The sequence below is a fragment of the Cyprinus carpio genome, chromosome B9, assembly GCF_018340385.1.
Source record: "Cyprinus carpio isolate SPL01 chromosome B9, ASM1834038v1, whole genome shotgun sequence".
Classification (NCBI taxonomy): Eukaryota; Metazoa; Chordata; class Actinopteri; order Cypriniformes; family Cyprinidae; genus Cyprinus; species Cyprinus carpio.
In genome coordinates this window covers 7,491,372-7,515,981 of record NC_056605.1, presented here as the reverse complement: position 1 = coordinate 7,515,981, position 24,610 = coordinate 7,491,372, and the positions used below count along the sequence as shown (strand labels likewise).

At 38.1% G+C, this 24,610-nt stretch overlaps 1 protein-coding gene across 3 annotated transcripts in view; it reads left to right on the top strand.

The window, feature by feature from the left end:
* Positions 1-24,610, top strand: part of tsc22d1 (TSC22 domain family, member 1) — a 43,002-nt gene that overhangs the window by 17,033 nt on the left and 1,359 nt on the right. The window contains exons 1-2 of one of the 3 annotated variants that reach the window (XM_042730824.1): positions 17,978-18,353; positions 23,621-23,672. In XM_042730824.1, coding sequence (XP_042586758.1) covers positions 18,268-18,353; positions 23,621-23,672 — 138 coding nt within the window. In that variant the 5' untranslated portion in view covers positions 17,978-18,267. Of the gene's footprint in view, positions 1-17,977; positions 18,354-22,886; positions 23,228-23,620; positions 23,673-24,610 lie in introns of those variants that run through there. The other 2 variants (XM_042730823.1, XM_042730822.1) reach the window with 2 other exon arrangements.

Below are 24,610 nucleotides of genomic sequence, written 5' to 3'. Positions count from 1 at the left end.
AAATTCTTAGACTTTGTGTAATACAGTAAATTTCATTTTTGTGTCTGGATTCTGCAAATTCCATCTGCGTTTTTCACATCGTGGAAATCATAAGGCCATAAACTTAAACAGCCAGCTGCTTATTTCTGTTGTAATTGTGAGAGAAAAGGTTTTTTTTTTGTTGTTGTTGTTGTTGTTTTTTTTTTTTTATTGGCCAGTGTTGAAGATGTTGAACACATGACAAAATAAATTGTAAAAGTGAGTGGAAAATTGAATTTAGGTTGTAATATAAAGATAGTAATGTTGTGAGGGTACAACCTAAATCACATGTGAATTTAAAATATTTGCAAACAGCTGTTCACACTGAATCCAGTGTCTGGAAATGTTGAATTGATATTGAATAAATTGTTGGCCAAACAAACAACTGAAAAATAGACAGGTCTAATGATATGCTGAACTCTTGTGTCGAGTTCATAGAAATGTTTTTTTTTGTCCTTACCCAAAATTTACGTCTGGTGTGAATAAGGCTTTAAATAGACCGTTTCTGTGGGTTAAATGTGTCCTGGTCTGCCTCCTGTGCCTTCAGCCTCAGTAGAGGTCCCGCGGTTGAGACATAAATAAATACACACAGACACACACACACACGCACACACACACACACACACACACACACACACACACAGACTGGGGCTCCTGGACAGACAGTATTGCGTAAGAGTGCTAATGAGGACTAGATGTGACAGTCGGGCTCTTTCAGGCCTCGGCGATGGCCAGGTCAAGCTGCTCGTACTGTGAATAGATTTTTGTATGCTTCACATTATGGTATGTGCCTGAGTGCCTTTCTGTTTTGACTTCTTTGTTGCTTCTTTTAAACTCATATTTTGTATTGTTAATATAAATTGTTAATAAATTTAGAAATGTATTTTATGTATTTTAAATGTGTAACTTAATACATACATTTTTATTATTTTTATATGTAGTTTTGGTATTTGTAATACTTTTAATTAGCTTTTAAGAAGATTTATTAGGTCATGTGGATATTTAATTCATTAACTTTGCAAACAAACTGCGGTTTGGACCCAGATATAATAATATGAACACAGTTCAGCGGGGACAGGAGGAGGGGGAGCAATCGAACCCGGGTTCAGACCAGGCAATCGAACCATATGTGAAAGCACCCTTATTCACCCTCATGTTGTTGCAAACCTGTAAGGCCTTCTGCTGAACACAGAATCTTTAAGCTGTTTTGTCAATACAGTAATAGTCAATGGAATCCAAATGATTCAAGCTCCAAAAGCTTTACTCATGAGGAGGTATAAGTGACAGGTTTCATTTTGGGTGAGCTTTCCCTTTAAATGTGGTGCTGTTGTGCTCGCTCGGCATAGTTTTCTTATGACAGTGACTGACTCCTATCTTTCTTTGCTGAGGTCATGAAACGAGTTTTATCAAAGTGTTGTTATGTGTCACAGTATGACGGCATCAAGGTCACGTTCACATGAACTTCACCTATCATTAAAAATGAAGCATTCGGATTAAAGGCATTCCTATATGTCTGACTGGATTTCTTCTGCTTTTGGGATCGGTTCTGCACCCAAACATAAATGAAGGAGCTCTGTTTGTTTTGAGGCCGGTTGTTTCACATTACCTGACGTGAACTCACAGAGCTGCCCCTCCCTACGGATTATGTAAGAGTTGAGAGGCATTATTGGGAATGGTGGACACAAAGATTTTGGCTTTTGATAAATGAGTTTTGGCAGGAGGGGTCAGTGTTGTCACAATCTGTGGATGTGGCAGCACTGAGCTGAATGAGTGTGAGTTAGTAGCTCTGCTGTCACAGTGCTTGCCTACATTGCCCTCTGATGGCCGTTTTCTGACATTAGTGCTACTAACAGTAATTGGTGGAAGCCCTGCAGACCTCCACTGACCACCTAATGCTCACAGACTGGACTTGATTGTGCCAACCAGCCAGACTCAAACCTCTTGTGCTGATTGAATGATTTATGCATGTCTTTCAAATTCACATTAAATTAACAACTCCGTCCAAATCTGGTTTGGTGTTACGAGTCTTTAGTCAAATGTGACCCTGGAGCACAAAACCAGTCTTAAGTCGCTGGGGTATATTTGTAGCAGTAGCCAGCAACAATACATTGTATGGGTCAAAATTATTGATTTTTCTTTCATGCCAAAAATCATTAGGACATTAAGTAAAGAATAAGATCATGTTCCATGAAGATATTTTGTAAATTTCATACTGTAAATATATCAAAACTTCATTTTTGATTAGTAATTTGCATTGCTAAGAACTTCATTTGGACAACTTAAAGGCAATTTTCTCAATATTTAGATTTTTTTGCACCCTCAGATTCCAGATTTTCAAATAGCTGTATCTCGGCCAAGTATTGTCCTATCCTAACAAACCACACATCAATGGAAAGCGTATTTATTCAGATTTCAGATGATGTATAAATCTCAGTTTCGAAAAATTGACACTAATGACTGGTTTTGTGGTCCACGGTTACAAATGTGCTTCCAGCTGTAGTGGGTACAGATCTTTAGCATTTGCATTTCTGCGAGTAGGACAGCACCCTTCATACCGTAACCTTTACAGGGAATTGAAGCGTGTGTGATTGTTTGCTCATGTTCAGAGCTGGATATGAATTATGGCTGCGGTTCTTGCTGTATCATCCAAAAGAAGCATTCAAAGGGCTTGTAGTCAAATCAAATATAGGGTGTTATGGCGCCATCTAGTGATGATTTTTTTAAAACAAAACAAATTTAACCATAAAGTAATAAAATAATATTAGTAAGAACCTAGAAAGAAAAGAAGAATCCTAAATGCTTCATAAAGAGGTAGTCAGCTAGTCTGGCTGATTAAAAGTGTTTACATTTTTCAGAAAAGTTTCCAGTTTTGCAAAGGCCATGTGAATAATATTTAGAATTTTATGGTCAAGTCATTAGTGATAAGATTATCTTTGTAGTTTACAAAAGATTGCAAAAGATTGTTTTATTATTCTTAAACTTTGCTTGCTATGTCAAATAGTTTATAGGCTAGTCAATTTAATCTAACTGAGAAAAGCACAAAATCCTGTGGCTTCACTTTTCATATTTGTTTCTGATTTATATATATATATATATATATATATATATATATATATATATATATATATATATATATATAATATATATATATATATTTTGCTGGTTCGATGCTTTGCTTTCAGTACTGCTGTTACATTAATCATTTTAATTTTAATTTCACAATCTTCACAAAACATCGTAAGTCTAAAAGTAGCTCATAGCTTGCCGATTTAGGAGAAAATCGTAAAAATAATGGGCGTGTTTTTAGGACTCCTAAATTTTTGCTCTAAGAGTATTTCACAAAGCATTCTGGCATTAAAACTAGCTCCTAAATGAGTAGTGAAGAGGACTCCTAAGTCACTAAGACCAAATCACATACTATCCTAATGGGGCTGTTGCCGGCATTCTGCCTCAGAACAGAAACATTTTAGTAACACACTGCATTTTTTTGCACACACACGTTTTCCCATGGATCTTATTTGTTTTTGGCAGTTATCCCGACTCCAGATTTCTTTGATCATATCCTTGTTTTCATTACCAAATGGGCAAGAAGTAACAGCTGTTCTTGTGTCCAGTTTGGTTTTATTTTACCTTTGCATCTCTTACTATCAGCCAAGATGATTCTACTCTAATTAAAAGGATGTTTATATGCATATCTGCTATTTGTTTGAGAAGCACACATGTAAGAGGCTGACAATTAGCTGAACATATATTTGTTTAATTAATGACACTTAGCCTGCATTTTAAAATCTTTATTTGAATGTAGCAACACATCAAATTCTACAATATTTCTGTGAATAAATCTCTGACAGAGGCTATCAGCCAATCACTGTGTGCATAGCTAGTTAGCATGCTGACATCATCCATAGCAACGAGGTCAACCCTGCCTTACTCTTAGCTTAAGACCTCTCTCTGTTCCTTAGCAAAAGTTCGTCTCAGCAGCTTTGTGAAAAACTCTACTGCTATTTAAAAGATCTCTTAGTGTTCAGATAAAATGTTTTGTGAATGGTGTATTGTCTACTAGGCAAAAACACTATTCAAAGTTGTATGAAGATCTATTCTAAGAAGGCTGGAAGCTGTATAAAGACAAATGGTGGTAGAACACCTTAATCAATAAATATTTTATTTAGCCTATTTCGGAGATGTTCACATTATTCTACCCCTTGTATATATTTACATTTAGGCATTTCAGCAGATGCTCTTTATCCAGAGCAACTAAAATGAAGGTAATAGAAACAATCAAAATATTTATAAATATATACGTGTTGTGATAAGTCCCAGTTAGTCTAAGGCAGTACACACAGCAAGTTTTTATTTATTTATTATAAATAAACAACAAAAAGTAGATATAATACAGTAGATCTAACTAGTGTTAGAGCAGCGGTGTCAAACTCATTTTCACTGAGGGCCACTTCAACATTATGGCTGCCATCAAAGGGCCGGTTGTAACTAAAGTAGATATAATACAGTAGATCTAACTAGTGTTAGTTTTTTTTTTTTTTTTTGTTTTTTTTTTTTTTTTTTTTTTTTTGTTTTTTTTTGGTTTTTTTTTTTTTTTGTTTTGTTTTTTTTTTTTTTTTTTTTTTTTTTTTGGCTGCCATCAAAGGGCCGGTTGTACCTTAACATACTGTTAAATAAATCTCTTTATTTTATTATTAATTATTTAAGTTATAAATATTGCATGCATTTGCATAGATGTAAATATATGTAATTGCTCTGTGTTATTTTAACATCCTTTTATGAGGTTAAGAAATCCAAATTACTCTATAAATCAAAGTAAATTATAAAGACAAGCATCAACAAACACAATTAGAAATGGCATGAGCCCTGTCTCATGAAAATGCGTATCAATAGCACGATTTTCTGTTTCTATTTGGCATGCGATTTATTCACAGAAATTATCTTTGGCGTGCATACGATACGCATGTGTTTGGTGTGCATATGATATGCCAGTGGTTCTCAAACCTGTCCTGGAGTACCCCCTGCCCTGCACATTTTGTACGTCTCCCTCATCTATGACACATGATTCAACTCATCAGCTCATTAGTGGAGGCTGCAAGACCTGAAGTGGGTGTGTCAGATACAGGGAGACACACAAAACCTGCAGTGCTGGGGGTACTTCATGGAGAGGTTTGAGAACCCCTGTGATATGCAATCAATGCTTGCAGTAGAAAAGAAGTGGTTGAACTCAACCACAACAATAGGTGGCACCAGATATGCGTAAAACGAGTGTGCCATGAAATACGTAATGTAATGTGTTGTAAAGATCGCGAGTGAAAACAAAAGAAAAAGAAAAGCTTACAGCGGCATGAGTTGTGACTGTCATGTTAGCGTGATGGGAACAAACTTCCTCTGTAAGTGATTTTAAAAAGTAAGACAGTACCCAGATTTGTAGACTACAATAAGATTTCACTTCTACTTTTAAAGTTTTTTTTTTGGTTGGATGGATAGACTAAATGTTATAGGCCTATAATTCAGATGGACTACCTGTTATTTTTATGATATATCTAAAAATGTACATTTTACCAGTGTTTTACCATACTTTCAAAACTAAAATTGAAAAAGGAAAAATATGCAATATGAAAACAATTTAAGAAAAAAAAAATCATTGCATATCGTATACAATGCACACCGAAGTCAATTTCTGCGTATAAATAGAATGCCAAATAGAAACAGAAACTTGTGGTATTGATTCACATTTTCATAATTTACGACATAAAGCAGCATAGATTTTTATTTTAAGGCAATCATATGCTCTCGCAGGCCACATAAAATGATGTGGGCCTTGAGTTTGACGTGTTAGAGGGTCAAAATAGATATAATAGAGAGTTCTATTGTATATAAACATATATAAATATATTCATACATACATAAATGTATGTGTATGTATAGCCAAACCATTTTAATTATATGTGTGTACACGTTTATAAATTATTCTAAAGGTATACAGTTCAAAAATAAATGGTATTATGTGGCTGTTGCCACAAATGGACACTAGAGGGCAAATGTGACCATCCAAAGCAGTGTAGTGCCCTAGCTGTGCACAAGCCTGTGAGGTCATGTGTTTAAAAATGTCTTTGCTGCACTGGCTAAATGAATCAGACTGTACAGAGTCTTTGTAGGTTACCTGTATACTTCTGTAGGAGTTTATGACTGAATCAGATATGGCGGTACTGAAAACCCTCATTTATGAAGAAGCTGCATATGAAAGCGTGGGCAATTCACACGACAGCAGACAGTCTTACAGCTTTTGTACAGCTATTTGAATAGACAAGCTTACAGCAGTCATGGTCTTAGAGGCCTATTGAGACAAACTTATATTTATCAGGTGAGACTCGTGCTTAAAGAGAAAACTACTTTTTGTTTTCGCTCTTCTCACTTTTGTTTGACTTGATGTCAGATTGATGAATCGTTTGGAAAAAGCTGAGCTGATGTCAGATTGATGTTGTGTTTGGAAACGCTTGGTTGTTTTCCAGTGCGCCTCATTGTCTTGACTTGCACTGTGGCAGAACTTCACGCTGTGCTGAGCCAGTGAGACGTAGGAGTGCTGTTTACGGTTAGCTGGCAGGTTCATTCATTTTCAGATGGGGGAAAAATTTAATAAGGTATACGGTTTCTTCTAGAACCTGTTTTGTTATAGAAATAACACTACATTAGTTTTGAACAGTGCGTTATTTTTTTCGTAATGTTTTGTATGAAGTCTCTAATCCCCTTGTTTCGTTGTGTATGTCAGAAGCCGTGCCATTTGGAAAATCCGTTGAAATGAAATATCTCTCACATTATCACACGTACTCACTGACAGAATGACGTTTACCATCCCCAGCGCCGCTCTAAGGTCATTTTAACAGTGCCGCTTCAGATCCTGTGCGTCAGCTTTCGCTCATGCAGAGAGATACTGTAGATGTTTTTGAGAGTCGAGTTACCGAACGAAAGGTTACTTCTGCAGTGTCGCCTTTATGACCAAAATAATGTCAGCTACTTTACACTGCCCTCCTTTTACAGCTTTCTTTTCCAAATCTGTGTTTTACTAGTGCATACCTGCCTGGATCTATTCCTCGAAGTCATAGCAATTCCAGCTTTGTCTTCAGGGAAAGCATCTTCTGAGTAGAGACACCTCACTAGACTGGAGTTCCTAGAAGTGCTTTGCAAACTTCATGCTTATTGTTTTTTGCATGCAAACCTGCTCCTCATGTTTTTTTCACGTTATAAGGAAAAAAAAGTGAGTTTGTTGGGTAAATCCTTGGAAATGGATTTCCAGGATATTGTAGCCCCTGAGCCTTTTTACAAATGGCATGTGTAATTCTTTCCTTGAGATTTCGCATTTGTTATAATAGTGTAATATTTGTTGGATTATTTCAGTTTTACTTGCAGTCTGAGGATGTGAAGATGATGGAGATAAAGGTTTTTGTGTGAGATATTGCATATGCACTGTTTTGTTTTATTTGTGCCTAAATTTATAAACAAGCAGCTTTTAGATATGCATTCATATAGGGGTTTGCATGAATAAAAATGTAACGTCACAGTAACACACAGTGGTTTATATAATTGCAACAGTATATGTTATTGTGTAAATATTGTTGCTGGTAATGTAGCGGTTTATTAAAATGAATAATAACTACATAATAATAGAAAGCCAATAGATATTCATTACGTATTTAAGGTACTTCCTCTTCTTGTTCTTCTTCTTCTTATTATTATTATTGGGATGGATTAAAATGATGACAGAATCAGTGCAAAAACACCTTCATCTGTAGATTTACCTAAAACTCGAGTTAAAAACAAAACGGTTACAAATAATATTACAAAACAGCCCCTACTCTGAAATCTGACTGGATGAGTCACAAATGTGACCGCATTATCATATTAAAGTGCAAGTTGCAACATTACTTGGCAACAACTAAACTCAGCTTTGCAATAATGTTGCTTAAGTTCTTCCTTGTCTTTTTTTTTAGGCATATCACATTCTGTATTTTCGTTACACGTTTCTTGTCCCACTCACGTGTCAATTGCGTAAAGTGATCCTGCCATCTAATAGTCGCACAAATATATCCATCTGTAAACAATGTAGCAAAATCTCTATCGGTTAAGACATTTCTACTGTCAAGCTGTATTATACCATCATGCCACCCCGGCCCTTTATTGTCTTGGTTCCTTTGTTTGTTGTTTTTAGCTTCAGTGTTGTTGTCATCATCTAAGCACTGCTTTTTGTATGACCTTTGTTGGGCCTTTGAGACCTTGCAGTCCTGAAATGAAGCTGCTAGAGCTGGGTGCAAATGACAAAGACGAATAGAAAACCGAGGGATGTATTTGAACAGGAAAACCCAGCTGTCTTTTTGTAACTGTACTATAGGGACCGCCAGCTCCTCGGAGTCAAGAGGACCGGTTATAACCGGCTCTGCCGCTCCCCCTCCATATCACTCTCTTTCTCTCTCCAGCTACGGTCTTAAAAATAAAGGTTTCAAAAGGGGGTTTTCATAGAGATGCCATTTCCCAAAGAACCTTTCCCTGGAACATTCTTGGAAGAACCGTTTTTTCTTAGTGTGTATATATATATGTATATATATGTATATGTATGTGTGTGTGTGTGTGTGTATATATATATATATATATATATATATATATCTATATATATATATATATATATATATATATATATATAATTAAAAAAAAAAAAAAAAAAAAAAAAATTTTTTTGGAAACATTACTATTTTGAATGTTTTTGAAAGAAGTCTCTTCTGCTCATCAAGCCTGCATTTATTTGATCAAAAATACAGAAAAAACAGTAATATTGTGATATATTACAATTTAAAAGAATTGTTTTTAAATTTATTATACTTTAAATTATCATTTATTTCTGTGATGCAAAGCTGAATTTTTAGGATCATTATCACATGATCCTTTAGAAAATTATTCTAATATGATGATTCATTATCAAAGTTGGAAACAGTTCTGCTGCTTAATATTTTTTCAGAACATGTGATACTTTTTTAGGATACTTTGATGAATAAAAAGTAAAAAAAAGAAGGTTATTTTTTTGACAATATTGCACACCCCTAATGGAAAGGTTCTTTATAGAACCATCGATGCAAATCAAGAACGTTTATTTTTAAGAGTGTAGCATGTCTTTATCTCAGCCCCAAATTCTGTGCTGTCAAACCATTTATTGCTACATGCAACTTTTGATACCTTCTGCATTTTAATTTTATTGTCAAATGTTATCATATTCTAAAGAAAATATGTTGACAATGCACCAGCTTTTTCTACATCCCCACGCAGTCAAACCAGCACCCAGAGATTAAGTCTTATTACAGTCAAGACGTGGGCATCATGGATTTGCATTTGACGTAGACTAGTAATCTGGGATATTGGTTTCTGTGAGTGAACGTTTAGTGAAATGATCATTGAGCGTGGCAGGAAGAGAAGAGCGAACGGGTTAAATATAGGCTGACTTGAGAAGCAAATCACACAGTCTAAGGTTAAGAAGTCATCACAAACAAATGCTTTAAAACATTCCTCTGAAACGGCATTATGGTTCATTGTGTTCCGGTTGTGTTAGCGTCAGAGGTAAACTGAATTCCCAGTAGTAATGTTAAGCATTACCCGAGTCGCTCGACTGAGCTTTGCTTGTCATCATAGGAGCGCAGAGTGATGAAACAGGCATCTTTCAAAGACCAGACCTGCTCACTCCATCATAAATACAGAGAATGACAGCCAATCTGCCAGTTCAGCAAACTCGTGTGATTCCTGAAAAACTGTCATAAAGAACTGACAGTCTTAAATGTGCTAGTCTTAGACTCAAGGCTACGCTGCTGGAAAAACTTTGTGTCAGTGTTGTTTGTATGATTCATCATGGTATATATTACCGTTCAAAAGTTTGGAGACAGTAAGATTTATTTATTTTTAAAGAAGTGAATACTTTTATTCAGCAAGGATGCATTAAATTGATGAAAAGCAACAGTAAAGACATTTATAATGTTACAAAGATTTCTATTTCAAACTAATGCTGTTCTTTGGAGCTTTCTTTTTAACAAATAATCCTGAAAACAATATAATGGCACGACCGCTTTCAACATTCATAATACTAAGAAATGTCTCTAGAGCAGCAAATCAGCATATTAGAATGATTTCTGAAGGATCCCGTGACACAGAAGGAGTAATATCTCACAATAATATTGTTTTTACGGTATTATACTGTACCATTCATTTTTGGGATAAAGACTTGTTTTTCTTGATTTGTTTTGCTCTGTGCTCTTAAGTTTTAGATTTGTAATCAAACACTTCATGAGTGGTTAAAGTTCACAGTGTCCCATTTTATTAAAGGGTACTTTTATGCATTTTGGATTCAACATGTAGAAATTACAACACCTTTTATGCCAAGTCGCTCCCCCATTTCAGAGTGCCGTAACGTTTGGGACACAGTGATATTATGCAAATGATGTTCACGTTTAGTGCTTTATTGCATATCCTTTGCATGCAATGGCTGCTAGAAGTCTGGGACTCACCAGGTGTGGAGTATCTTCTCTGGTGATTTAGGCTGTTGTTCACAAAGACTGATCAACGCACATACATAGAGCTCATCGGATCTGATAAACAGAAGCTCAAACGTGCTTGCTTTCATTAAAAGTGTTTGTGATGTAAAGATGAATTAAAGTCACATTGTTCAGATAAGTCATATGAGGGTGAGTAATTGATGACAGAATTTTCATTTTTAGGGTGAACGATTCGTTTAGGTTTATCTTCAGCTAAAAGACATGTTAAAGATCTGGTCAGATGTGTGCACCGCAAGTATTGATAGCAAGAGATATTGATGCTGTTCCTCAAAATGCCAAAAAAGCCATTTATGCATTTGAAATCCAAATCTAATTTACATTGCAAGCGTGGTTGAACAATGTTATCGCATATAATCGTGATCAGACCTACTGACTGATATTTAGGTCAGTGCATGAATGCAGCGGTCACTTCTGTCTTTGATCGTGTTTTCTCTCTCCACTGACAGCACTGTGCTCCGCCACACACAGCACACGTCTGTTGTGCTGCCAGCCCTGTGGAAGGAGGCGGTGGGTTCGTTTGCCCTGCGCCCGTGCCCCCTTCCTGTCTAAACAAAGGGGAGGACTGGCAAAGGGAGCGGAGCCGTGTTCCCGCACAGTGATTAGTACGAACAGGGGGTCCCCTCTCCAAATGAAACAGTGGTTATGTAACACACAATGAGGACAGGCAAGGCTTGAGGCTCCCTCAGGTTCTCTTCCGCCTGAATGGAGAAAAAGGGAAACGGGAGAGTGATGCATGCTGTTTGATGGGGTGGGAGGAGAGATTCCTGTAGTCTCCACAGAGACAGAGGAACACAGGGCCTCCGCTCCTACACACACACACACACACACACACACACACTGCATTCCACTGCAGATTTTTGCTAACTAAATTACATGCAGGATATTTTTCTGTGTATGATTTTGCATAGCTGAGAAAATTCAGCATAGCCGTTTCATCATTTTGCTTTCTCAATGTGCAGATCTTTTTGTTTTTTGCACTTTAGCCTCATTTTAATTGATGTGATCAGTATAATGGAAATAGAAGTTATTGAGCAGAAGAGCGGATGACATAAGCTCTTCTTAAACTTGCATCACCCTCATGAGCACTAGGCCCAGGCGGTGTGATTCTGTGTAACAGCTATGCAATACTTTGTTTGCGTCTTTAATTTTCTATTTTCATTTGGAATTTAATCATAAGTTATGTGTTTATCCAAATTTATTTTTATTTATTTTTTTATTAAAAAAAGAATGTAAAATTTAAGATATAATTTGTACATTTAAATGATGTGTATGTATATTTAAATGATTTTTTTTTTTTTTTTTTACTTAAATGTAGGTTATTCACAATGATAAAAAAATTATAAATTTATCCACATATATAAATACTGTAGTCAACATTTGTAGTGGATCAAAAAAGTTCATCAAAGTTGTCCTAAGAAAAGAACGGTTATTGTTTTGGTTTTAGGACAACTTTGAGGAAATGTTTGGATTCACGTCAAAATTTGACTACTGTATATCGACACACAAGAAAAGACAAAACAGTAGGTTTTTAAATAAGGCTAATAATCTAGGTAAAATGCAATAATTTTAAAAACATGTACATAGTGATTACTGATCGCTTATTTTACAGATATAGTATTTGTATAATGTCTCCATGGAGAAATGACAATTGGTAATTCTCACTTTGTGGTCATAGTTCTGATTAAATTAAAACCGCAAAAGTTCAAATTCCAAAAATGTCAAAATGCAACATTCAAAAACTCAAATCAGATACAAAAAGTTCCACATTTGCATATGATCGCTTGTTTTATGTCTGTTGTTTGTCACGACTTCATGAGCATCACAGCTTAATATTTATTCTTTTAATCCTGTCAAAGTCAGCGAAGTAAATCCAAACCATTTACTTCAAATGTATCATTATGACTGCCACCTATCATTTAGAAATGTCACCGTGATGAAAAGTAGTGCTTCATGTGTCTCTGTGACTGTAGTCAGTTTGCTCCCTTACTCAGCGTCACCATACAGTGAGTCACGCTTCTGTTTTTGCCAAGCGTTTAGAGCGGCTCCAGCGCTGCTGCAGGTGTGATTGCTCACACAGGCCAGCACACGACTGCAGAGATGCTTCTGATGTTTTCGTGGAGGGAGGGCTTGGAATGCGTCCCACCTCATTGCCCGGACGACTCCGTGGCTCTCATCGTGGGCTCCTTTCCATAAGCAAACTGGATTCTGCCGGTTGGCTCTGAGCGTATATATTCTTCTCAGAATTAGGGCAGAGCAGAGAGAGAGAGGAGCACCCGTCACAGGCTGACATGACAGATGGAGGGAGGGAGCAGCGGGGGAGTCAGCTCAGTGAATCTGGAAAAACAGGCAGTGGAGTTTAGAAAGAAAAAGAGCCAACAGAGAGATGGTAAATTATTGGGCAAATAATTGGCCCCAGTGTTCTGTGTGCATTTACATAAGGCATTTCCCTGGTGTCTAACATGGAAATATTTGGAATTCGTGGTCAAAACTTTGGCGTTTTTTTAATGGCTGACACAGGTACTAATATCTACAGAGTAGGGTTGCTGATAATAAAGTCTGTACACTCAGAGAAAAAGGTACAAAATCTGTCATTAGGGCAGGAACCTTTCAAAAGGTACACCTTTGTTGCTTTTTTTCAGTAAATAGGTGCATTTTAGTACCCTAAAGAAACATATTAGTACCTAAAATGCTTAATATATGTTGGTACAGTAACAATTCTTTCTGCTTGCCTGATTGGGCTTCCTATTACATTTTTTGCTTGACCTGCTAATGTTTTTTTACCAACCTAACAAATAAATATAAAAGTACACACAACCATGTTTGAAGTCAGTAAAACATGTTTTTTTTTTTATCCTTTATCAGCAAGGATGCATTAAACTGATCATAAGAGACAGTAAAGACATTCAAATGTCACATAGATTTGTATTTCAAATAAATGCTGTCCGCCTTAACTTTCTATTCATCAAAGATATCTGAAAAAATGAAAGGATCACCATTTCCACAAAAATATTAAGCAACACAAATGATTTCAACATTTCTTGAGCAGCAAATCATCATATATGAATGATTTCTGAAGGATCATGTGACACTGAAGACTGGAGTAATAATGCTGAAATTCAGCTTCGCCAAGAATAAAAAATAAAATGGCAAAATTATATTAATCAGCCTAACACTATTGGAGATAATTGGAAAAACAACTTGTTTGCTGTTGGTTTGGTACGCGGTTGCACATGAATCTAGAATGATTCGTGTTTTTAACCAAAATAATCATGAGCTGAGGGCAGGCCTGTTATCTCTTTTGATCAGGGTAATTGCTGCTCAGTCTGTGAACATGAACCCTTCTTCACCTGAGAACCGTGTGATTTTGGTCCTGTGGTGTTCACACACTACATATACTATAGAGTTGCAGTAGGAACATTATGTTCCCGAGTGCAGTCATGAGGAGATACATCTTTCTTTTTAGGCTTCTACATCACAGCGGGATGGATTAAGATGATGCGAGAACCTTCTCTGATTATGGCAGTGATCATACTGCAGTTTAAACTCAATGCTTTCTCTGCATGCTGTGAGACATCTCGTTTGTAAAAGTGGATTTAAGCAAAGAAAAACATTCACAGAAGCTTTAACACTCCATGAAAAGATGGAGGGCTGCTGGGTGCTTTGATAAGCGGTTTTGCTTGGAAGCATCAAAAACATAGTTTTTTTTTTTTTTTTTCATGGAGAGGGAAATTGGAGTGGGAAACTGTGAAAGTGTAGTGACAAGAACAGGCCAACTTTGACATACCAAGTTTTCATTTATGGTATCAGTCCGACATAATATTGCCACATCTTGACAGTGTCTGCAAACATACCGAAAAGTCCACAAATCGCATTAGGAGCTCGAGTGGAAGTAATGCTCATGCTTGACTGGCCGTCTGCATCAAGAACATCGTGTACAATGTAAACAACCCCCCTCTCAAATCCCCCTCAATTCACCTACATCCCAGCTATTGTCTCCACTCGATCAGCCCCAATGAACTGGAGCTTAACCGCAACATCAATGGCTGTTTGTCTCCGACAGTCTTCAGTGTACTTCTTCTGAAGTGTTCTCTCGAGAAAAGTGCTCTTATGAAAGTGACGTGACATTCAGCCAAGTATGGTGACCCATACTCAGAATTAGTGCTCTGCATTTAACCCATCCGAAGTGCACACACACAGAGCAGTGAACACACACACACACTGTGAACACACACCCGGAGCAGTGGGCAGCCATTTTATGCTGCGGCGCCCGGGGAGCAGTTGGGGGTTCGATGCCTTGCTCAAGGGCACAGAAGTCGTGGTATTGAAGGTGGAGAGAGAACTGTACATGCACTCCCCCCACCCACAATTCCTGCCGGCCCGAGACTCGAACTCACAACCCTTCGATTGGGAGTCCGACTCTCTAACCATTAGGCCACGACTCCCCCACAGCAAAAAAAAATCATTATGGGGAATCCATTAATGCTACAATATATTGTGTGCAAAAGTGCTAGAAGTATCGCACAATGCAAAATAAAATGACTGTGTGAATTCCCAGAGTCTAACGTCTCAACAGTGCCTCGTCTGTCACTTTATATAAAGGCTACAGTGCTTCCAGACAAAAGGAGAGGGCGGACCGGTGCAGATTTGGTGCGTATAACCGTGGCGAGGGAAGAAGACTTCTACTATTCTAGCTGCAGGCCTTCGTGCTTTCTGTGGTGGAAACGACTTCAATGAATCATCCCGGGTCTTTTCTGTGCCCGTTTTGCTTTTGGGCTAATCCTGATAATTCCAGATTTCACTCCACATTACTTATACCTGTTTCTTCTGTGTGCAAACTACTAGCACAGTTACATAACTATAAATGCATGATGAGGTTGTCAATTGTTCACACTTACCTAAACGCTGGAGGAACGCGCCACTCTACGGAAAATAAAACCGCTGCTCACAAACCTGTGGGACCGACCGAAGCAACTATTGTTGCATTTTCCATTTTAAAAGGCACATTATGCCTATAATTGCTGCTAAAAATCATTTCATTAGGAGTGAATGGTGGAATTTTTAAATGCATGGCCGTCTCTTCTTAGAAAAGCGCTGCCGTGTTAAGTCATACGGCGCAGTAAATGCACACATGCTTCTTTTCTTGCTCATGGAGTGAAACTTGCTGAGGTTGTCCAGTCTATTCTGTGTGTGCTGCACTGTCAGAGTTGGAGCTGGAGAATACAGGATGAAGCTCTGTTGTGCAACCTGCTGCTGTCAGCCCAATTGGCAAAATGGCACTTTCTCTCACGCAGAGTGGCAACGTGTCGAAATCCCACAATGTGATCTCACTGATCTTCCAGCTGTACCACAGGTTCATGAGATGTGCCTCTCGACGAGTTCGCCATCATGCAAACTTCACTGTTCTTACATAATAATGTTTTTTTTTTTTTTTTTTTTTCAATTTATAATGCCAACTTGTATAGCAGTATGCAGGGTCCACATTCAGAGTCCTGATATGTGTTAAGTTGGTGGACAAATCCAGGCATTGTGTTATAAATCTGGCAAAATCATAAACTAGGTTCAGGTTGAAGACTGTGGAGAATGGCATCTGCACTCTGACTCTCAGATAAGTTACAGACACCGAGGGTGGCCGGTTGCCTAGTGCCTGTGTAAATGCACTATTTGAAACACGTAACCTTTCTATAAATTTTGTGACTCGTGAGTCTCGGGAGCTGCTGACGGCAGGGTTTCTGTAAGCAGCCATCCTCATCCACAGCAGCAGCTCCTTCACAGCTGTTTAAACAGTCTCCATTTCAGCCCAACTCTCTGCGAAACTCTCCAAACACTTATTCAAATCATGCTCGCCTATTTTCCATGTAAATATTGAGGCTGGCCAGTTCTCAGGTAAGGGCTGTCATGATTACGAAACTTGCTGCCGATAAATGGTCACTCATGTCACTTGCAGCGCAAACCTAATACACATACACCATTTATTTACAATGAATTTAAACGTACGAGATGTATGATTTCCTGTAAGGCTTTGTAAACAAATGTTAACCATGGTAGACTGGCCTGAATATCACTTTAATAAAATTACATTTGAATATTTGCTCTATAGAACTATTTCTTGTTGTTAATGAAGATATTTAGTTTATTTTTAATTATTATATTAAAATTGTTATAAATTATTTTATTTAAATAATAATAAAATATTAAACGTTGACTTTTTAATATGTTTGCCTTTTTTCTTTAAAAATTAAATTTTTGGAAAGCACTGTCATGTTCTTATGGTATTTGGTAATGGCTAAGAATGTTTGGGCAAATGCAGAAATGTTAAAAGGCGAAACCCATATTGCATCATGTGCATAATGTATCATAATAATGCAAGCTGCGCTGTGGACTTGAAATGAACCGTATTTAAAACACACCTACTTGAAGGTCATATGGAGTGCACTCATAACACTAGAAACAGAGAAAAGTGCACTGAAAAAAAAAATGTGGAAACCATTTTCACTCAGAAATAGCTAGTAATTAGTAATTTTGCTAGAAAAATGGCAGCAAACCAGCAAGTAACAGAATTAAACATTAAGTAGAAAAGCTGATATAGTATTTTTGTTTTGTAAAATGTTTTATTTACAGTTTCGAAAAATAATTTAGAATTTCTTTAGTTCTGTGAAAAATATGTGCTGAAATATAAAATTAAATAACGCGACTGAAATTTAAAGAGCAGTAATTGTGAATATATTGCCGACTGTTGTGATCAGCTGATTATGTAATCGGCCACAGGCCTATTTAAATAAACTTGCCTTGCCTTGCCTTGCCTATTGTAGACAGTGTAATGCAGTGATTTAAGTCCCAAAAGGAAGTCATCTTTCCAGATTCTGAAATATGATGAAAGCTTGGTTTAAGGTTTCTGAGCTTCAGTCAGTCAAGTCAAGTATTCATTCTGATCAGCTGTTTGTAGCCCACAGAAAGACACGTAAGCACAGGAGCCTCAGTGCCATTCAGAGCTCTCACTGAGTGTTATTTGAACAGGTAAAATCCCTGCCATTGTTGGGATCCGTATTGTTTTTGTTTTTTTTTAACTGCGAGCAGCCTAAGCTGCAGAGACGTGTGTGCGTGTTTCACCAGCCGCACACGCTGTAAGCCTGAATCAGGCTTCGATACTGATGAGAAGTGACAAGATAAGTCCCGGCTCAAGTGCAGGGGCCCGTCTCTTCTCTCCACAGGGGAGAAATGCATGCTTCTGTGCCGGGAAAAGAAAAGAGGGAAAAAAAACATGGGGACAGGATAGCCGTTGAGGGTTGAGAGGACGGCAGGCTCCCCGAGAGCACGGGTGCGTGCGAGAAGCCATTATTGGGAATATTTTAATCTCCGCTGCTGGTTTATGTAACAGTCACGTGACCCATCAATGACGTGACATCACAGCTTGCCCTACTCTTATTTTCACTCCATCGTTCACGAATTTCCCTGTAAGATGCACAAAGGCAGTCCAGGGGACAGGACCACTGAGCGTTGTCCAGGCCTTGTGATTGTTTAGCTTTTACTACTGCTGGAGAAGAGAAAGGGAGCCAAACGGTGGCCATGCCTTTTTGTGCATGTGCTCGTGTGTGTGTGTTTGAGCCGTGTTAGGAATAGAGGAGCAAGTTCTGTGTTTGAAGGACCACTGATTGACACATCAATGAGAGAAACAGTCCTCCAAGTTCACGGCCGAGACGAAATGGCCATGAAGCTATTGTTCTGGGAGTTAGAGCAGCATTTGAAAAGGTAAAGGGTGTTTTACACTGCTGGACTTAAATCTGCATACAGTTCATATGCTTTATTTGGAAGATGTTTTAGATGTGAAAATGCATGCAAATTCATTTGACATCACTTATGAAAGGTATGGCTCTATTTCTTGGAGAGTCTCAGGAGGTCTTTGTTCCTCTGAGTATCATATGTGTGTCAGATTAATTTGGTCATTTTAATGAGGTGTTCGTGTTCAGTCTTTTTTTTTTTTTTTTTTTTTTTTTTTTTACATTGTACATGTAGAGAATAAAAATCGAGGAAATCAAAGTACATTTTATGTTACAGAAAGAAGTGTTTAGTATTTGGTGCTTTGACATTCTGTGCATCTCCAGAATTTTATTAGTTCCTGTCAGATGTCTTTTGATCTCTGTTGGAATTTATTTATATTTATGTGTTTGGTAGATTATTTAATCTCAAAACGATTTACGTTGCTTTCGAGGTCATGCATTCCCTGGGAATCGAACCCATGATGTTTCTACTGCCATGCTTTGCTGTTTGAGGCTCTGTTTACACTAGTAAATTTACGTTTAAAAAAACAATTCCGTTTGCTACATTTACGCCTGTTGTTTACACAACTCTGGCATTTTACCCTCGAAAACTGAGATTTTGAAAATGCAGTTCTGTCCGTGTAAACTAACCAAAACGGAGACTCTTGAAAACGATGGCGTGGCTGCCCACATTCGCTCTGCGTATCCTTGAAGACCGGGTAAACAATAACATATGCGCATTGTGGTAGCCATTGATTTGTATAGGTAGATTCCCCATTCGACCACTCCAAGCACGTAGATGCATCCGGCATCTAAATACTAGGAAATCGATCTATACATGTATATGATTGTACCTGCATGAATGGTCATGTGACATTCATTTTGGGTTTTGTAGTATGGACGGAGATCGTTCCTGAAATAAAGTTTTCGTTAAAATGAAAACGCACAAGTATAAACAGGGCCTGAGCTACAATCAAACTTCTGGTGTAAATGGTAGATGGATGATTTGTTCTGTTGAGCTTTGCACCAGATTTCTGGACAGAAGCTTCTTTGTCATTTAGAATTTGTTCTTCATGTTCACTATGCGAGTACACATTGTCCGGAAAACCTGTTCCTGGTCCAGTCAGGTCTTGAAATTTGTGTCATATCTTCAGGTAGTTAGCTGGAGTTGTGTGCATTGGCCTTTTAATTGTGGCTGTGACTAAGATGGCAAACGGCGCACAAAGACATCCTTAAATAAGTAGGTTGTGTTGATTTGAGCGCTCTGAATGGTGGTAGTGTGAGGTCAGGTCATGGACGGCAGAGGTATATTTGGACTCCGTAATTGCTTAAATCCACTTCCAGTCAAAGAGCCTGGAACAGCTAACAGCACCCTGAGCTGCTTAGGTTTGGGCTTCGTTAGGTGTGCCGCTGCTGCACTTAATTAGGATAAGTGATCTATTTATACTGGACGCAAGTGTACACTTGATTGAAACGTTTCAGCGGTGCTGAACCCCACTCTTGTTTTCAAAGCTTTTTGTCAATCATGAGCAGGACTTAAGCAGCATTTCAGAGAACAGAAGATATCGCTTGTCATTTGGCAGGGAATGATAGCGTAAAGAACAGGGCTGCCCCCTAATAGTTGACTAACCGTTAGTCGATGAGAAGAGGCACCACCCTTTATTATGAATTGGCATGTGGGTATACACCTTTACATCAGGACTGAAATTGTGGAAACCTACCTAACCACAATCACGACCAAAATTTTATTAGTCGCTTAGTTGCATAAAAAAAATACACACACAGTGGTGAAATCACGCAGTCCATGACGGACACATCATTAACAGCTGGTCTGTGTGGTAATATAGTACATCGGGCAGGACATCCATATGCTCACCTAACATACATCGACCTCAAATACGGCTTATTGTATGAAATATGTATGTAGTAGCAACTTTACATGGCAGCTCAATCTACTGTAGAGAAAAGTGCACTGTTCACCTGTGTGTGTATGGAATGTGGAAGCTGAACAGTAGTGCGCTTGGGCTACTGCAGGACAGATGAAGGCGCCGGTGCGATCATTTGCTCTTAAAATACTTTGTCATTTTTGGTCATACAGATAAAAGTAATGCATCTTTTGTGTCTGTAAAGACTACACTTATTCATGTGCATTTATAATAACAACGAAATGTTGTGCTTTTGTAAAGTAATGAAAGCAAACAGCATGCACTTTCTGCCGTCTCGGTCTGTGAACTTGAGTGCGTCACTTCGAAACTATGTGTATGCTTGCCTTATTACAGACATGAAAAATATCTGTAGAAAGTGAAACTTTTAAATGAACCAATTCAAATAGAAAACAAATATTCTCAGATTATGTAATCCCTATGAAACATGGATACAGGCGCATACTGTGGAGACGACGAGTCAGTGTCGCTGACTTCATCTCTTAAACTGAAAACAGAAAGCACTAGTGTAACAAAAAATTATTAAAATGTTAATGCAGTGTACTTGCTGTTTTTTCCTAACACATTCATAATTATTGTATTTGCCGGTGCGCTGTGGTAAGCTTTTTTTTGCATGCGCTTGAGTGCTTATTAGGCTATGTAGGCAATTAAAGGCTTATTATTATAATTTATATGGTTTAAAGTGCGACTAACAGTCAACTAATGCTTAAAATGAATGACTACTAGTCGACCAGAAAAATCTTTAGTGGAGGGCAGCCCTAGTAATGAAGCATTCCTCTGTGTTTACCGGGTATGTGTTGCACCACCCTTTATTATGAATTGGCATGTGGGTATACACCTTTACAACAGGACTGAAATTGTGGAAACCTACCTAACCACAATCATGACTCAGGCAACATCGTTGAAACGGCAAAGCTGATGCAACTGTGTGCTGTGAACTATTCACATCTTACATGCAAATTATGGAATATTACACATCTGTTCATCCGAAATTTTGGAATCATGACTGCTAAACTGTTCAACTGACTCAAAATATCAAATATTAGTATGTCATCTATTTGGTAGGTTACAGTCTAATAAGCAGGATCATATACATTTATGCTTGTAAATACAGTTTAGTCGCAATATAACAATTATCAATGAATCTTTTCTTCCATATTGTGATGTACATCCGAATGAAATGGATTGTGTAAGAGATATCGCTTGTTGTTTGAATGGGGATCTGAATGCGGGCTTGCCATTTACTGTAAGAAAAGGGCGGTTTCATATAAACAAAATCATTGTTCAGCATACATCACCAGAGAGAAGTCTGAAGTTTCATTGGAAGATCATTTTGATTAAGAATTATTAGGTAAAAAAATATAAAATTAAACATGCATGGATGAGTTCTTCACAATAAGATCTATAACATACATTTAGAAAATAGATTGGGTGAATTTTTATTTAATGCTTTAGAAGCTGTATATGTAAAGCTTGTTATAATTTAAAGATATTTGAGATGTACTATAGTTGCATAACCATAGATTGAGAGATATAATTGTCATGTAGAATAAGTGTGCTTCGGTTTAGTCCGATCATTTCTCTTCTGTACTCTTGAGCCTTGCAAACCAAACACACGTGCATAATATGAAGCACGCTGATGTGTAGTTAAACACGTTAATTAAAGCTCACATGAGATTAGTTAGCTGCACCTAAATCATAGGGGACTGAGTTTCATCTAAACATGCTGGAGATGCTCTCTGGTTTAGGATCTGAGCTTTCAGTCACGGGTCAACGCACCCCTGGAGGGCCATGAACCCAGAAAACAAGTGTGCAAATAATTGGTATGTCTCAAAATCTATTGCTAAATGGGGTGCATTAATAATCTGTTAAATTTCTAGTTCAAACAATAAATAAATAGAATGAATTTAATCTGGATTATACTGAATTATTTTGACTTTTTCCCGTGTGATATAAAATATATTTTTCCTTTAACATTTATTACTTTTTATGAAGTTAATAATTAAGGAAGCGTAGTTTCAAGACTAAAATGTATCTTTTTTGTATGTATAATCGGAAGTCCCCGTGCTGTTGGGACTCCTTGCATGCTTTAAATGTTAAAACTCGCCTGTTTTAGGGATTCACTCCGCTGCAATTCCTCTGTTTGCCGACATGCGGCGACAGGTAAACACTGTGCTTAAAGGCATTCCCCTTCAAATAATGTTTGTGTATATATTAAAACAAAATAGACTGGAAAACATTTTTGGTGTAAATAGGTTATTTATTTTTTTCACATAAGGTTTTGCAATAACAACATTAAGAAGCGGTTATTATTCCTGCCTGGATTCTGTGGTGAAATATAGATGCTGAGTAATAGAAACGGGCTGTTAAAAGCTGTTGGTGCCTTGAGAATTTTGATGGAAATAACATCAACTCGCTCCAAGCGGATCGTCTTATAAGGCAAGTCGAGTTTGAATAAATTATCCAGCGCGAGTCGGAAGAGCGTCAAATGGGGGCGTGGCTGCATAAATTAGTCAAATGCCTCTCGCTCTCCGCCAATAGCGCGCCGAGCAGGGCTGGGGATGAAATAAATTATGCAAATAGCGCAGGCTGCAGATATTCCCCAGCGCAGAGATGAGCTGACCTTGGAGTTTCTTTGTGCTGCGGCACTGGATGTACGGTCTCCTGATAAAGCGAGCTTTTCTGCTGGGGAGTCACGGCACAGTCTTCCTGCAAACGCACACAAAGGATGTAACGCTCCAGAGGCTGTAGGAAGGACACGCGTTTCGCTCCCCTGCGCGATTTCTCATGGACGCGATAGCATGAATTCTCCGTGCTATTCCGTGGCGATGGATCTCGGTGTTTGTCAGCTCAGAAATTTCTCAATATCGTTCCTCTCGTCGTTGTTGGGGACTGAGACCTCGTCCGTCAAGCTCGACAATAGGTAAAGTGTCAGACTTGTGTTCGTAACGCGAAAGAACGCGACGCGGGGCTGTTTTGGAGAATTTGGGTCGTTTAATATCACAGCTGAACGTTTTTAACGCTGCTTTGTGGTGGAAAGCCTGAGCTTGTAAGCAGCTTGCCTGCTCTTTCAGTTCACTCACTCAAAGATGATGCTGGAGGCAGCTTTGAATGGATAAAACCTACCTTTCTGAATAAATAAACGCAGTTTGACACGTTCTAGAGACTTCCATAGAACATCCATAGTAGTGTGTACTAATACGCAATGATTTCGTGTGTTTGTGACGATATTTTGTTGACGTTGCCATGGTTTCTTGTGTGTCGCTGGTGTATTTAAGCAGTGAAGTAACGAATCTCTCTCTCTTTTCCCCCACAGCTCATCGGGTGCCAGTGTTGTGGCCATAGACAACAAAATTGAACAAGCGATGGTAAGTCATGATCCTGGCTTTCCCATCATAAACATTGCGTATCCGAACATATATTTTGTTTACATGCCGTCAGCAGGCTTTCGAGTTGCATCAGTGTCGCTGGAATGAATTATGTAATCATCATCTAATGATCGCCGCGCTGTCATTGTGACAGCGTCGATGTTATGCCGCTTTCATCGTTCATTCGGGCTAGTCTAAGTTTAGGTCAAAGTAAAAAGCTGATAAGAAACCGAGCGAAGGGTTTTGGTGTTTGTTTGCAGACTTGCCTGGGGTTTTGCCTGCGCACTCACGCGATCTGTGCGCCTTGTTACTGTTGCTAGGCAAACCCCAAAGCTTTTACTCCCGGTTATAAATATCTCGGCTTCTGATTGGCCTGACGCTCTGTGGGACAGCCATTTTGTTGGTTTGGTGACGGCATCAAGGGGTGGGGGGTTGTGGGTAGCGAGTAGGATGCAGGATAGAGCTTTTCAAGGCTTTACTTCAAATGGTGAACGCAGCATCTCACAGTAGATTGGTGTTTTTGCACGATATGAGACCCTGGACATAGCGAAAAATACATTGCATGGGTCCACATTGGCGATTTTTCTTTAGGATATCAAGTAAAGATCATGTTCCATGAAGATACTCTGTAAATTTTCTACCGTAAATATATAAAAACGCTATTTTTGATTAGTAATATGCATTGCTAAGACTTCATTTGAACAACTTTAAAGGAGATTTTCTCAGTATGTAGATTTTTTTGCACCCTCAGATTCCAGATTTTCAAATAGTTGTATCTCGGCCGGATATTGTCCCATCCTAACAAACCACACATCATTGGAAAGCGTATTTATTCAGTGTGTATAAATCTCAATTTCCAAAATTTGCCCCTTATGGGGGTCACATATGATGCATGTAATAAAACGAATCTAATACACAGAAGTTTTGCTTTGAATAAA